The sequence below is a fragment of the Mirounga angustirostris genome, unplaced genomic scaffold (genome assembly GCF_029215605.1).
Source record: "Mirounga angustirostris isolate CCGP_5_RB_7025 unplaced genomic scaffold, mMirAng1.0.hap1 SCAF_6, whole genome shotgun sequence".
NCBI lineage: Eukaryota > Metazoa > Chordata > Mammalia > Carnivora > Phocidae > Mirounga > Mirounga angustirostris.
Window position 1 is genome coordinate 90482619 of NW_026991714.1, and position 16668 is coordinate 90499286.

The 16668-nt window shown below is 37.6% G+C and overlaps 1 protein-coding gene across 2 annotated transcripts in view; it reads right to left on the bottom strand.

Annotated features, from left to right (window-relative positions):
* Positions 1 to 16668, bottom strand: part of ANK3 (ankyrin 3) — a 329559-nt gene that overhangs the window by 66291 nt on the left and 246600 nt on the right. For both annotated transcript variants that reach the window (XM_064594667.1, XM_045877891.3), the window contains 3 exons: positions 11604 to 11710; positions 6490 to 6714; positions 3558 to 3712 (listed from right to left, as the gene is read on the bottom strand). In XM_064594667.1, coding sequence (XP_064450737.1) covers positions 3558 to 3712; positions 6490 to 6714; positions 11604 to 11710 — 487 coding nt within the window. The remainder of the gene's footprint in view (positions 1 to 3557; positions 3713 to 6489; positions 6715 to 11603; positions 11711 to 16668) is intronic.

Sequence of the window (16668 nt, forward strand, 5' to 3'; positions counted from 1 at the left end):
TGTGTTTTTTAGTCAAAATCAGTTATCAAAATATTGGCTAAGATGATTTTTAAATATTTGGGTTTTAAGATTTTCAGGGAATAAGGTACAATAGGACTGGTATAAAAGTAGCATATGGAAGAGGGTTAAAAAGGAGACATTTATGGGGCACCTGGGTGGTTCAGTTGGTTAAGCGTCTGCCTTTGGCTCAGGTCATGATCCTGGGGTCCTGGGATTGAGTCTCGTGTCAGGCTCCCTGTTTGGTGGGGCATCTGCTTCTCCTTCTCTGCCCCTCCCCACCGCTTGTGCTCTCTCTCTCTCAAATAAATAAATAAAATCTTTAAAAAAATAAATAAGAATGTGGCAAAGAAACTCTTTCTACTATTTCCAAGATAACACAGAGGGCTATATCATCATTTCTTTAAAACATGTGACAGATGCCCTGAGTATAGCAGCACTGGGGGCATCATTTGTCTAAGCAAAAATAGGACTAATTCCTATATGAAAATTGGTTTATTAAAAACAAAATGAATGCAAATCAGCATGAAATCATGGAAGTCCATTCCATAAATAAACCTTAAGAAATAAAAAAAATTCTACTTGCGATTGTTAGGACATACTATAATCTATACTCAAAAACGAAGGAGAACATATCAGAATACTCAGTGTTTTTGCTAGAATTACAGTGTCCAACAACGTAGCAAGTGGCCATGTGTGGCTATCTGAAATTACCGAAACAAAATTAAAAATTACCTTCCTCAGCTGCACTAGTCACATTTCAGGTACTCCAAAATCACATGTGACTAGTGATTACTGTTGGACAGCATGCATAGTGAGCATTTCCATCATCATATAAAGTTCTACTGGACAGCACTGTTTTAGAATGTTCAGTATTCTTCCTAGAATATTGTTCCCTTCCCAGAACTTTCCTCAAAGTAAATGCTCCTCGTTAATTTTTTCCTCCCGGAGATTAACATTAATGACATTTGGAGTAGAGGAAATAGACGAATGAGAACTTTTCCTCCAGAGAGCTACGTAATTTTAAGGAGGTTCCTCTTCCTGCCCCTCACCAGCAGTAGGGGGAAACCTAAATAAGTGCTGCGCCTGATACATTCAAAGGTGATTAAGACACGTACCCTGCCCTCAGGAAGTACAGTATTAAGGTAGCTATCCATTAAAAAGAAAAAAAAGAAAATCATTCTGTAGTAGAGGCTACATTTCAATAACTAGTAACCTACTACGTTGGCATTTAAGAAACACTAGAAACATGGGGGGCACATGGGTGGTTCAGTCTGTTGAGCAACCAACTCTTGATTTCAGCCCAGGTCATGGTCTCAGGGTCATGGGATTGAGGCCTGCATCAGGCTCCACACTCAGGAGGGAGTCTGCTTGAGAGTCTCTCTATCCCTCTCCTTCTGCCCTCCCCCTGCTCATGTTCTCTCTCTCCCCCTCTCTCTATAAATAAATAAATAAAGTAAAATCTTAAAAAAAACAACACTAGAAACATGAAAATATTTATATACTCTTTTGTCCTTAATCAAAATAACTATCCTCTCTGGAAAACCCACTTCTCTTCTTCTCTCCATTTTTAAATCCTGCATCATCTATATTCTTTTACTATTTTCAAAATGCTAATTCAAGGGGCGCCTGGGTGGCTCAGTTGGTTAAGCAACTGCCTTCGGCTCAGGTCATGATCCTGGAGTCCCAGGATCGAGTCCCGCATCGGACTCCCTGCTCAGCAGGGAGTCTGCTTCTCCCTCTGATCCTCCCCCTCTCATGCTCTCTGTCTGTCTCCCATTCTCTCTCTCAGATAAAAAAAAAAAAAAAAAAAAAATCTTAAAAAAAAATATGCTAATTCAATTCATTCTCTTAGGATGTATTCTTTTTAAAACTTTTAATTATGTTTTCTTATCAATTTCCTTATAAGAGAATGACTACATTTCATGCTTTAAAATAAGGTAATAAAAATTAGAACTCTTAATTACCACTGCATGTCTATTAGAAATCATCTGAAGTTATAGATGGCATATGGTATAAATATCAGTATCATATATAAACATTTAATGATACCCATTTAAGATGACTATTCTTCTGGACCTTAAATCTAGGGGTTTGTAGGAATTTTCCTCTTTAAGTTTATTTTCTTCTCCACGGGGCACACATTTCTAAAATCAGTGGGATATGGTTAAGTCTTTGAAAACAAGATAGAACAAGATTTCAACATCAGCGCTGCTTCTTAGTTTGGGTAACCTTAGTAAGCGACTTGACTGGTCTGAACTTCAGTTCCCTCATCTATAAAGTATGATTAAAATTACCTACTTTACAGTACTATACTTTTGTTTTAAATTTTCATATAGAAAGGAATTTATCACTGCCTCATGAATGGTAGAAACTCAACAATTATTAGTTTCCTTCTACCCTGCTGTAAAAACATCTTTAAATTCTTGGTTGGCTGTGATTAACTGTGTCTTATACAGAACCTTCAGCAGGACATTATTTTCTCTAGAGTGAATAATGACAACAGCTGATATTTATTGAGGGCTTACTGTGTGTCAAAGGCTGTATTTCACAAGTTCTTCACAGAATTATTTTTTCCCAGTCACAACCCTATGAAGGAAGGAAGGTGATCTCTGTTTTACAGAAATAAAAGAGGCTCACAGGGACCAAAGAATTCACCCACGGTCATCCCTCAAACACCCGAGTTGGTCTAGCTCCTTTGTCTTCCCTTTGAAACCAGAAGACTATGCTGGATGCATTCCAAAAGCCAGTGAATTAAATGCTAAGACAGTGAATTTTATGGTATGTGAATTATATCTCTAATAAAGCTGTTCTTTAGAACAATTGCTGAATTTGTAGTGATTAGGAAGTCAGTATAAAGATTCATTCTGTGCTGAACTTGGTCTCTGATTGTTTTTTATTTTTTAAAGGAAACCTCTGCATCCAGTACCTAGTCTCAAAACAAGTCTATTCCCAACGTCTAGTCAAAAAACCTCCTTGGTTCTGAGGGTCAGACGACCGAGGGAGGTGACATGCTCCGATGAGCATGACATGCTCAGCCACGTGGCCTTACTAGGTCACAGAATACGACACAGACTCCAATTACTAGGCTGCAACTTATTTTTTTTCAACGGAAATTAAAAATTCACAAAGAATGTTGAAATAATCGGAGACAAAACGGAGATACAGGAAAGGATCCGGAAATAATTCCAAAAATAAAATGTGAACGTATTTCCTTAAAAATGTTCTGCATGCTTTGCATACCTTCCATTATTATTCACCCTATCTACACATCTTGCACTTAGAAGACTCCCTTGGGTTTTGGAAAGATGAATATATTTGACTAAAGGCCGAAAGGATCATCAATGTAATATTTGTACATTAATATTGTGAGAAAAAAAGTCTGTCGGATTAAAAGGACTTCCTGCCTGAGTTTCAGAAAGCAGCAATAAATACCGGGGACCCGGACTCCCAGCTCAGAATACAAACGCGGGGCATTCAAGAAGCGTGAACTTCAGTGAGGCCAGGCCTTTGATTTCGACCTGCCGACATTTCCAGAGACAAGGAGTCATCGTAATTACCTTCGTCCATGCCATTAAGCAGTTCGGTTAAATCTTCATTTTTACTGTCAAACTGATGCTCCTTCCACGTCTCACCATTTTCACTTCGAAGAACAATGAGTTCTCTCTCTTTTCCTCGCATAGACCCAAAGTGAGGGATTTCCACTATGACAGGGCTGGAAAAAAAATCCACATTATCTTGCTATCAAATGAAATATATTTCTAATATCATACTTTCAAAAACAATTTCAATAACAGTATTCATTTGAAAATCAGAGGTGCCACTAAGGTTGGGAATGACTTCAAAGCTGCAGAATCATTTGCTAATTAAATATGTCAGAAGCCTGAAAACATGCCATCATTCATTCATTCGCGAACAATTCGTAAGGGCCTACTGCATGTTAGGCATTTTGATTTAATAAGTGGAAAATATTCAGCACATATAAACAGGATTTTTGAATCAAGGAATTGAAAGTTATTAAAAGCGACCATAAGAAAGTCGGTCCATTTTTAAAAACACGATAGCTGTATTATATTATACAAAAAAGCTAATGATTTAAAAGGACACAGTCATTTCTTTGAAAAAGAAATCCTGCGGATGTCCTACTTTGAAAGGTCACAGGTGTTTGTTCCTTAGCAAGCAAACGAGCGACGTAACAATTCACTCCTTCCAACAGGGACTTTCTTTGAATTTTATGGCCTACACAGTTAAGGCAGTTTCTCTCATTTTTAATTTGTGAAGTGGTAGTGGGCAACTTAACTTCCTAACTCCAGCATAACCTGCACAGGAAGATTTAGACTTCTGGAAAGTCCTTGCTGGTTTGGAATCGTAATACAGCGATACCTTACTTTTTTGACAGTGTCCTTTTGCCAAAGAATGTGAATGGATGGCTGCAAATTGAAGACAGCCAATCAGGCACAGGAGTAATTTTGTTAACTTTTAAAATAGGGTAAATGCTAAAAAAGATGGATGGAAGTAAGCAGACCACAATCACACACAGTTTATGTAGTTGGATTGTGCAGCTTTATTTTATGACATTTAAGTAGACAGTATCATTATTCTCCTACAGAGGTTGTATGTAACCTCACCTCTTAACCTATGTGTTTATGTACATGTGATAACAGGAGACACAGGTTTAAATAGGTAAGAGCAGAAAAAGCGAGAGTCATTGCAATGATCCAATAACACAAGTACATATGAGCGTCTCATTTATTACAAAAGCATTCACTTAAAAATGGGATGATAAATACAATTTTTCTTTTGGCAAAATAATTAGAATTAATTCAAATTAAGGATTTAAAATTTTTTATAGTGCCTTTATTTTTTGATAGGTAGAAACAAAATCAAGTATTCCTAAGCGTGTTAATATTTTCAAGAGTTAAGATATTTACCATAGTTTTAACCACATCTGATTTGACATTAATTTTTTTTTTTTTTTGAGAACTAGATACAATCTTTGCAGGTTAATGTATCAGATACTGTCTCTGTAAATATTTAAGGAATGTGGCTTTGTGTAGGACATTCAACAATACTGGAGAGAAGGTATGAACCAGGGCCTTTGACGAAGGTGAAAGCCAAGCATAACTTTTCATAACAGGTGTCTTCATGCAGACTGCCAAGGCAAATCCACCAGTCAGACAGACAAGCAAACAAACAACAAATACCAACACATTTCAGCTTAAACAAAACAAAACAAGACAATTTAATAACTTTAGTAGAATATTCTATTTGCTGCCTAGTTGGCTTTAAGTATCTTTTATTCCCAACATTTATCAAATTCAGTTTACTTCTTGAGGACTTTTGTTTCACAAAGCCCATAAAGATTACTTGGTATGCATAAGTACGTACTTTTAAAAAACTGTAACTCCAGACATGTACATATATATATATGCACACATATATATATTCATACACGTATATATCATTTACAGCAAATGTTGATTCAAAGCCTGCAAATACCTTCTTTTACGCTGGGTTAAAATTAGATCGTCAGTCCGTCTTAAAAACTATCGTAACCAGTTGAAACATTTCAAATTAAAGAAAGGTTTACAGAAGCACAAAGTTATGGAGCAGAAGGTTTGCAGTGAATTCCACATGCTCGGAAAGCACAAGGTAGAAGTAGCAGTGCTACGGTTAAGTCAAGCCACTATGATTTCTGTGTCTTTCAGTGACACACATCAACTGAAAGCATTAAAAACTGAAAAGATAAAAATAAAATTAAGACAAGAAGACCATGGGTGTGACAGAAAAAAATTGAAAATGGAAAAAAGAATTGTAGACATTCTGTATCTTGTCTATAAAGATCCTACCCAATAAATTTTGTTCCTTGAGGCCCAAGCTGCAGGATTCGGCTAACCAAGCTCTCGCCCTCATTTACAGGGGGAGGATTGGTAGGAAGATGCAGTTTACTGAATAACATCCATGCAGCAGGAAGAGAAACGAGAAGGGGAAATCGTGAACAAACTGTCCGTCACGACAGAGCCTGCCTGATTTGCACCCAAGTGCCACCTCAGAAAATGAATTCATTTTTCCTTTTTGCAAAGTCCCATATCACCATGGATTATTTCCCTAGAAATTATCTTTAAAAAAGACATGTACCCATAGTAGCCATTTACTCAACGTGGTGAGATAGTTCCGCCATCTATATTTTTCCCTAAGAATGGTGCCTTGACTTCCACAGGGGCCGCTGGGGTTCCGTGCACTCACTGAGCAGAGAACATGCTTCTTGGTTAGTAAAAGCTTTGACCAGCAAACTGAGTTAAGGAAGTATCAGCCTACTAGCTTTTCAGAGAATTACACAGCTTTTGTGACCTTTGACACTACACGAAAAGTGTACTTGATCAAAATGGTCCAACTAAGTAGTTTTAATAGTTAACTACTTGACTTAAAAAGGGTAAAGAAAATCAAGTGTATCATACAAGGGCCAAGGTAAAAATTGGCAAAACAACTTACCCTAAAAATTGTGCCCCTGCAGGACCCATTTCTACCAGCCTACTGGCTAATCCCTCTCCTTCCACCATGGGGGGTGGGTTGGCCAGTTTATGTCTCTTTACCAAGCGGCAGGTGATGCGGGTGGGGGCCGTGCACTTGCGTGGAGGGATGATGATTCTCATCCCGTGGTGACGGCTCCCTCTCATGGAGCCGCCTCTTGCATCCACCATAAAGCTAACCAGAAACCTGTAGGGAGAAGATCGGAGGCCAAATCAAGGAGAGAAACACGCCACCTTCACAGTAGGTTTTGAGATGTTAAGATTTAAAACGACAGACAATGTAGCTATCGTTTCCTCTCTTTAAAAATAAATTGGAAGTAAATACAGTGGAGTGACATCAAACATGCATTCAACTTGTGAACTGGGCAAAAAGTGGGACGAGACAACTTATTTTCGGTGGGGCATTGGCCTCCTAACAGAAGCCAACTGCTTTGTCAGATGTTCAAATTGAGGAACAGTGAATGTTTCAAAGCTGGCATAAAAACTGGCTCTTACAGGACCGTCATGCATGTAAAAACCCAAACTCAGACCGCTCTGTGTGGTCTCTGTGGATGACTTCAGCTATATTCAAGCATCATTTTAACTATAAATGGTGTTAGCCAGATGCTGACTATGGAATCTCTCTCCCTGACAAGTCAGATGAAACTCCACAGTATGTCTTAACATGTACAACTCATAAAATAAATATATACTTAATCATACAGAATACTCTAATTTTTACTACCACAAAGCAGAATATAAGAATAAAAGCAGATGACTAGTTTTGCTCAGGCAATTTTGATGGAAAGGGATTTAATCTTTTCAGTATAAATTTGGCATTAAAACCCTTTAAAATAACCTACACTTGAGTATCTGTACAGCCATATAAAACTGAACAGACTTTTAGAAAATGTCTCTAAATTATATACTATAATTCTGCCATTGGCCCTTCTATTAAAGCTAATGAAGAAAAATTATTTGTCTGCATGTAGATGTGAAAATGTAAGGAAATTAATAGTATCATATCTGGGTTATAGCATATTGCAATTCCTGATTCATATCACACGCTCATGGAGCGTCCTCCTCGAATCTTTGGTATTAAAAAGCACTCCGGTGAACGTACACCAATGAGTCTGACCTATGGAAGAGTGCACGTCAGACAGAAGAACATACGTCCCTTTGCATTCCAATGTTCACATGTGAAATTATGCTTATTACTGGGACAGCACCACATGTTGGTAATTAGAAAGTTATCTGAATACCTATAGTATTGGGGGGAGGGAATAATTCCATCCATCAAAATCCTCTACTATAGTTTATCTAAATACAGTTCTAACATCCTGCAAACAGGTTTTAGGACTTTGCATGGAGGTCCTAGCTGGGGACGCTTTCCTTAAGATGATGCTTCTTGACCTTGGAAGAGGAACCTTTTCACAAAGCAAACTGACCTGCCATCCCCGTGGAGAAAGGCAATAGCATGGGGCTCATTTTTCAGCCAATCAGATGTTCAGAACCAACTCTGGTCATCAGTTAGGTGGAATCATCTTCACACCCTTCTGCTTATTTTGGATTTGGCCATTTTCCTCGGGATTACGTTTTTTTGGTAACATTAGACCTACTTTGAGAGACTGGAACCAGTCTAATATTCAAAGTAAGAGGGGAAGAGACTGACCCCCTCAAAAACAAAACAAAACACAGACCTCCCACGTCAAAGACAAAGATACTTGTTCACTTGTGCAAGTGTCCACATGAATTGCCTCCAGGGCTAAATGATAACAAGGCTCCTGAAAGTGCTCTGGTGAGCCCACATTATCTTAGATATACACATACTTAACAATTACCTTTACTCAGTAATGAAGACAATAGGGCAACTTTATAAAGAAGCCTAAGACAAAACCTGATCCTTCCCAGCACTCAGTAGTGAAAATCAACTCGTGATCAGGAACAACAGCAACAGAATGGATTAAAAATGATTCAGGATAAACTCTGGGGGCCACCTGGCTGGCTCAGTTGGTAGAGCATCTGGCTCTTGATCTCAAGGTCATGAGTTTGAGCCCCACGTTGGGTGTAGAGATCACTTAAATAAAATTTCAAAAAAATAAACTCCGGGTTTGAAAATTTGGTTGTATTAGTACAAGTGGACACTGGAGTGTTTACACAGGGAGGGCAATGTTTGCGCTGGCAATAAACAGCTGATCTCAACAACATAGATGGTAATTCAGATCAGGCCTGTCTTGCTCACTGCTTGCCTTGCGCAGCTGAGCACAGTTCCCAAATACAATAAGCACATAACAAATGTTAACTGAGTGACCAACTGAACAAAAACTCTTGTGTTAAGGGTGCTTAGGAACTGCCTAGGTCAGACGAGGTTACTGATACTAAAAATACATCTATATGAAAAAGATATATATAAAAAACACTTGTGGCTGAGCAGTCTGAAGGTCGTATAAGAAGGTTATCCATGTCAATATAAAAATACCCAAACTACAAAGAATATCAGAACTATATGGAAAAAACAAGTCTTAGAAGATTTTAACGACAAATTAGAAGAAGCTCTTTCTTTGGGTTCCACATAGCACCCAGTGGCTAGCTGGTAGTCATTAGCAATCATTTATTGTTCTAAGGTTTTCAACTTGATAGAGCCAGTAGACTGAGGAAAGGTGAGAATACATGTTAAGCAGGATAGGGTCCTGTTATTCAGTAACATCATGAAATACAGTGATTTGTTTTCCAAACTCACCCGTTACATATTCTGTGCAAAGTAAAATTTCATGCAATATAACTTATTAGAAACAAATCAAAAGGTGATGTTTAATCATGTTTGCTGTATCTTATTAATATTTAAACTAAAGCGGGAATACTACAAATGATCCTAAAACTAACACATGAATGTTTCTAGTTTTAAGAATAGCGGGATGACAAATGCTGATACACTACAGACATTGACACGTCTAACTGTGGGAAAACTTCACATAAATTAAAAATACAAAAAAGGGTGGTACACATAAAGGACACAGTTATCACCTTGAATCATACTGAGGAAGTGGAGAAGAATAGCTGCAAAATAATTTAGAAAGCAAATGGGAAAAATTAATGTAAGATAATTAGAAGCAGGCAACAGAAAATGTCAATGATAAGCAAAGGAAAAATAAAAACCATCAGAAAATGAAGCCAAGGCATTTGGCATTTGTGGGACAACCTGGAAAAATATTCGCCTTAAGTGGCTACAGAAGCTATTCCACAGACGTGGCATTAGTGAATCATTTCCAAGTGTCTACCGAGTCTATATTTTCCTTTTCAAATAAGCCCACGCTAACTGCCATTACTTTTGCTCTCCTGGACGTGCCTACTGCCTTCAGTAAATTCAAGAGGAAGGAGAGAGAATTTGTGTATTCAGATATTTCATTGTCTCCAGTGTATGGGAAAGTTTACTTCTGATTTTATTATTCTGTGCTCCCTCAACTTCTCATTTGAAGTTCAAACTATCATTTGAAGCAAAGCACAAGAGTTGACTAAATTAGACCCTCGTACTTTTCTTTCCCATGTAGAGAATACAAGATGCTGGTTCTAGGTCTTTGTAACATGGCAACAATTCACCAAGCTTGATACAAGGAACTCTTGAACATGCTGTTCACTGTGTCCCAAGTATTTTATATTTTCCTTCTCAACTGTTTTTTGTTTTTTTGTTTTTTGCTTTTGCAATGTTAGGCCCATAAACATCTAACATCAGTGGTGTAAATATTTTAAGCAATTAAAAATTAATTTACTATAATTAAAGATTGTTCTGATTGAGTTAAAGAAATGCAATGCTAATGAGTCAAAGGCCACCATGTAATTTATAGTTTATAAAGCCCTGTCATGTCAATTATTTCCATTTGAATGATAATTGCAGCTCTTCGTGCTACAAGCCAATTCTGTAAGAATACTTTAAATAACCTGCAGCATTACTCTGAGTCTGACTTTTTGTCTACAAAATGGGGATAATGAGTAAAACCTATCTCACAGTGTCATTTCAAGGTTCAAATAAAAATTAAGTAAGATCATACATGTAAAACATTTAACACAATGCCAGGCACATACAAAAGTAAACATTAGCTATTACAGTTTATTTTAATTAAAAGCAGCAGAAAATACTTCATGTAATACATACAGCATTTCAGAAATGTTAATTATTGTTCATTTATTTAATTGTAAACTAATCCACCCTTGTCCTGGATCACAACTAATTTATGGCCTAAATATTGGTTTCAGAGGTGAAAACACCTGGATGTTTTCATCAGCTCAATTATTTCCATTCCATTTGTGTGGATTCAATTAGCCCATGTTTTAATTACCTACAGGTGAAGAATCCCACATCTAAATGTACGCTGATTATCAATTCCGCAGATGGAGCAGGTGACCTCCTACCGCCTACCCCAGATTCTGCCAACCAGTGGGACAGCAGGAAGGAGCCTGTCCCATGTGGTTTTTACCACTGCACCCCTGGGGTACACACATTGGTACATTCACTCTTTAAAAGTGAATCCCTTTCTTTCCATTTTAAAATTAATTTCTCTTCTTCTAATTATAATTTAATACCTTAATCATAATTTTATTTTAGGAATGCAGAAAGTACCAAACTTGATCTGAAGATTTCAGGCTCAAAGCAAAGCACAAAAGCAGTCAGCAAGGTAAATGAACAGTTATACCTACATATTTAATTTTTCATTAGAAAGGAAAATCAGGGACTCAGAAATAAAATTTCATTTGAATAAAGTAAAATTAAGGGAAATGGCTAGATTTAATTTTTTTAATTGAAAAGAAAAATTAAAGACCTGGGAATAGTACCAGAACAGGCAAGAAATTTTTATGCACCAATGCTCTAATTCTTTTCCTTTCTAACACTGTGTTTTCCAACAAAAAATAGATATACCATTTTGCTCAGGAAAAAAATTGACTAATGACTTACAAATATACATCACATATACTCACTAATGAAGTCTTCAGAAGACCAATATTTTATACATATGAAGCTTGTCGATATGAATTTATAACTCCAAATAATAAATGTAATGTTCATTTAATAGGATAAAGAAAAGTGACTTTTAGATTACTTACCCAGAATGAACAGGACTTGAGACAAGATTGACATTGTCCAAGGTATCTGCAGCCCAGCTATAATGTCTTAGAGAATCTGAGTCAAATTCTCTCGTGAATGTTAGATGCTACAAAATAAAATGATATATGCCATCAACAACCCACACAAGACACAGTTTCTCTGTATCTACAAAATACACCTGTATGTCTCTGTAAGTCCAGATAGTCAAAATAAACAATTTGTACTAAAGGTCTATAGGTCTCTATTGAAGTTTCAAGAATAGGAGCCAAAGTTTATTGATATGTTGTATTATTACAATCTTTTAAGAAAGCATCTTGAGTAACTGGCACGGCAAAAGGAATATCACAGATTTCAAATGGGAAGTAGACATAAAGCACGTCTGCTGATTACTATAGTATGATCATCGGCTTGAAGAAAGGCATTTGAGATGTGACCTGAAAAGCAACTTTTCCATGAAACACAGTATACAACTGATTGCAAAACTATGATTATTTTGACTTGGGTTTTGACATTATTTTCTTGAAAATGAACAATGTGAGTCTGTCAGTTCAAGGAAAGTAACTGATGGCAGTAGTTGCTAATGATAAAATTTGAGTTTTCAAGCAAAAATTAGAATTTCAGAAACTTTATGTCCACCTCTGAGATGAGCTCAGTGGTGATATTAACAAATGCAATACATTCGTTTTGGATAAGAAACGGGTATCAACAATATGAAGATTTGCATAAATTAGTAAAGCAATATTTTCCAAATCACCAATGAACGATGTTCTATCAACGAAAGGTACATTCGATGTGGAAATGCTAACCATGATTTTAACGACTTGAACACATCTCCAAATTCATCTTACAATTTTAAAATTCTTTCCCGTATCTGAAAAAAAAAAAATCTTGGTGACTTTTGTTTTTCCAAGTGGGTCAGGGCAGCTAGCAGAAGCCTACTAACCACCAGATAATTCCGGAAATGGGCTCGGAGTGCAGCAGAGCACAGCTGAGGCACAGGAGGAGCTGAGGGGCTGCCCTCGGAGAAGGGGAAGACCCTGAAGAGTTGAGCGGACTTTTTGTTGCCATTTTTAACTTGGGTGCCTTCGTCCATTATCCGTGCAGACAGAATTGGGGCTTTGTACCTCCTATAGGCCACCACGGGGCAGTAGAAAAACCAAGGGGGTTTTGGTGGAGATTTGGGCGGCTACAGATTTCTGTGAAGAACATTTGCTAAATTCTGGGGCTGTGCAGAACAGACAGCTAAAAACCTGACTAGAAAATCTCTAAAAGGCACAGTGGTGCTTCTTGGCAGTTTCATGAGGAAAAGATTGAGTTTGGGACTCGTCAAGGGACAGGGTCACGCAAGATTCTCACATAAGGATCCTCACAAAGGCCAGGGACAAACCCGAGGTAGTCTGAGTTTACCAGGGCTGCAAACGGTTTTTGCCTCATTGCAGCAAAACCTTGACTGCATGGAAACAATCAGCCAGCACTCTATTTGCCGAGCAGAGGCAGGGAGCACGCTCTGTGGAGAATTACATCATCATCGGGTGTGTCGTGCCTACAATTTTTTATATATCATGTCCGGCACGCAGAGAGAAACTGCCAAGCATGGCCAGAGCACAGGAACAAAAACAAAATAAAAGAGATACCATAAACAGATTCCCAGGTCATCCTACATTTTGAAGTAAGCAAATAAGAACTTCACAACAGCTATGATTAGTATGTTGAAGAAAATAGAGGAAAAAATGGAGGAAAGAAATTAAAAGGTGGATGATTTAACAGAGCCCTGGAATATATGTAAGAAATCAAATGGGCATTTGTTCACTTGTAAATACAATGTCAGTTCTTGACAAGACACGACAGAAAACAGGATTCGAAAATTGGAAGTATAAACGGAAAAATGTACAAAAGAAAGGATTTTTGTTTTTGTTTTGTTTTTTAAAGGTTTTATTTATTTATTTGACAGAGACACAGCGAGAGAGGGAACACAAGCAGGGGGAGTGGGAGAGGGAGAAGCAGGCTTCCTGCCGAGCAGGGAGCCCGATGGGGGGCTCGATCCCAGAACTCTGGGATCATGACCTGAGCCGAAGGCAGAAACTTAACGACTGAGCCATCCAGCCGCCCCAAAAGAAAGGATTTTGAAAAAGAACGGAAACTACGTGTTTTCCCACGTGTAACTGGACTCTGGGAGGAGAAGAGTAGGACAGAAGCTGCCTTTGAGGAGGGAAGAGCTTTCCTTTACTGGTCCCCAGTCAGACAGGGACAGAGCCTCCAGGCAGAAACTGGTAAGTCTTCTCCGGGATTTCCCAGTGACTTAGGATTCACTGGGAATTGCGATTTCCCAGTAAAATGTCCCTGGCTTTTTACTTGAGTAGAAATCATGGATGGCAAGCTCTCCACCATGTGGAGGGCTTCCAGTGAGCTCAGTGGTGATCGAACAGCCAAGAGTCACCGCACAGTTGAGAAGTACCTAATATGAGGAATAAAATAAACAAGCAAACAGAACAAAAGAAAATTGGAAGAAACAGGGATTTTAGGGAGAAGAAAGCTTAAAATTTTTCACTGATGTCCAGAGAATCTTCTTACGCTTATAAAGCAATAAAATACTAAACCCAAAACAAAACAAAAAACCCAGAGAAAAAATAACTCATAGAAAATAACAAATATCAGAGCATTGAAGTTGAAAAAATATCTAGAGGTTGGGGGAAACTTTCAAATGCAGAGGATAGGAGAACACACAAGAAAGCAGAGGATTATTTCAGGAATTTCAAATCCATTTCCTTTCTCAAGAAAAAAAAAAAAAAAGTTCCAGGAAGAGAAAATAGTGAAATAGAGAAGAAATCAGAAATACTTCAAGAAACTTCCCTAGAGCAGAAGACCTGAGTCTCCAGAGTAAAAGGACCCACTTGAGTGACCAGCGCTATGAATATAAATTCACTATAGCACATCATCATGAAGTTTCAGAACTTGGAGACAAAGAAAGAGCCTACAAATTAAGAGAGGAAACATGATCACAGATGGCAGACTTCCCTCAGACTTTTAACAGCAGAAACTGAAGTTCAAGGCAATGGAGCAATTCCTTCAATGTTCTAAGAGGAAATGATTTTCAACCTAGAATTCTAAAACCAGCCAAAAAAAAAAAGGTGTGAAAATAAAACTAAGATATTTTCAGAAATATAAACCCCCCCCAAAATACATTTTTCATGAACCCTGTAAGGAAACTATTGGAAGATGTACTCCATCAAAATGAAGGATTAAACCAAGAAAGGGGGAAGACACAGGGTCTAATATAAGAACATAGGGAATTTTCATGGTGACAGTGAAGGAAGACCCAGGAGAACATCCATGCAGTGGGCCTGCAAGGAACTTGACACGTAAGAAAGCTCAAAGAGAGATGAATTAAGCAGATGAAATTTATAGAACACCTGACGAGTGTGAACATATTAGAGGAGATTGGCACAACTGGGTTGGAGTTTGGGGGCTGGACTAGGGATACATAAAGAGAACACCAAGCAAATGAAAAAAACTCTAGGGAAAGCAAAATATTGTGCCCAAAAGCAAATGTAGTCATAATACACTTCACATCTGTGGATAACATTTACATAAGTATAATAATAGAAGCACTAAATACTGGTGTAGCCAAAATAAAACACAACTGTTTTGGGAAAGTGGGGGGATGGAAAGCATGCATGGTGGGAAGGAAGAGGTATTCAAAAAATAAAAACTTCATCTTCCATTTTGGAAAGTCAATAAATAATTCCTGAAATGGGCAAAAGCCAACAAGAGGCCACATATACATATTATTTAGAGACACAGAAGCACTTACAAGATTGATCAAAAGGCACTCTAAGCAGTTGTCTCTGGGGAGGAGAAATTGGAGGCTGAAGGTGTATATGGGGATTCTTCTTCTTTCCTAATGAGTACATCTTATAAAATGACATGGCTTATTTATTTGTGTAACTTTGATAATAAAACATAAATTTAAAAACTTACTGTGAATTACAAAGATTTTTTAAAAGGCCTTGAAATCAAACTGGAAAAGAGTAAGAGGCCACAATAGCAAGGTCCTAACCCCACAAGAGCAACACATCATCAGTTTAAAAAGTTCCCTGATTCTACATGGATTAACTAAAGATTATGTGTTGGTGTTAGTCTGGCCTCATTTACCAATTTTACTGACTTTTGTAGACCCCAACCAACTAACCTTCAGAATAGGGCAAATGTTAATATAAAGTGGGTGGTGATGCTCACTTTAATTTTTTAGCAAACTATATATAATTCCTACATTGGGGGCCCTGAGGTCACTTTTCACAATGGACCCATTTAAAAAAAAAAAAAAGTTCTAATAAATAAGTAATACCGCTCCTCTTTGGTAATTACAGTAAATTATTTACCTTTGGTACTCTTAGCAACATGCACTGGCAACATTAATTATTGAAACAATGAATTATACCACGCAAGAAGGTATCACCGCCATCATGTACTATTTATGGAGGCGGGAGCGTGCCAGCACCTGGATTCCAAGTCCCTGCCAGTCCTTCCTGACTCCTTTACCCTCCAAAGTCTCTGCCACTCACTGAAACTTTGTCATCACACAAATGAACAAGTGTATAATGAACAAATACACTTGGTCAGAATGACGACCCGTATACCCCAATAGTTGTCCCAATTTTTTTTTTCCCAGAGAGGTTTGCTTAGGTTTATGAGCAATAAATGAGACCTACCAATTTTAATAAGCTAAACACAAAGAGCTTGCTCTTCCTGTGCTGCATCCATCTAAACACAAAATAAGGCAATTTGACAGAGCCTATATTTTTTATAGAAAGAGACTGAATTTATAGCTTCACTTCTTAGCTCCCTGTCTCCTAATACTTATTTCTACCGATTAGCATTTATTTAAAACTGAAATGTCAAATTTCACCTGTTTATTTATTTTAATAAACAATATGAATTCCAGAATGTTCTGATATGTTATTGTGAATGGCACTGTGGTACCAGTGAAAAGCTTTTCCTCTATTTGGTTACTGAACAATTAGACATTTAAAACAATAAACAGGATATCACATTATGGTGATGGTT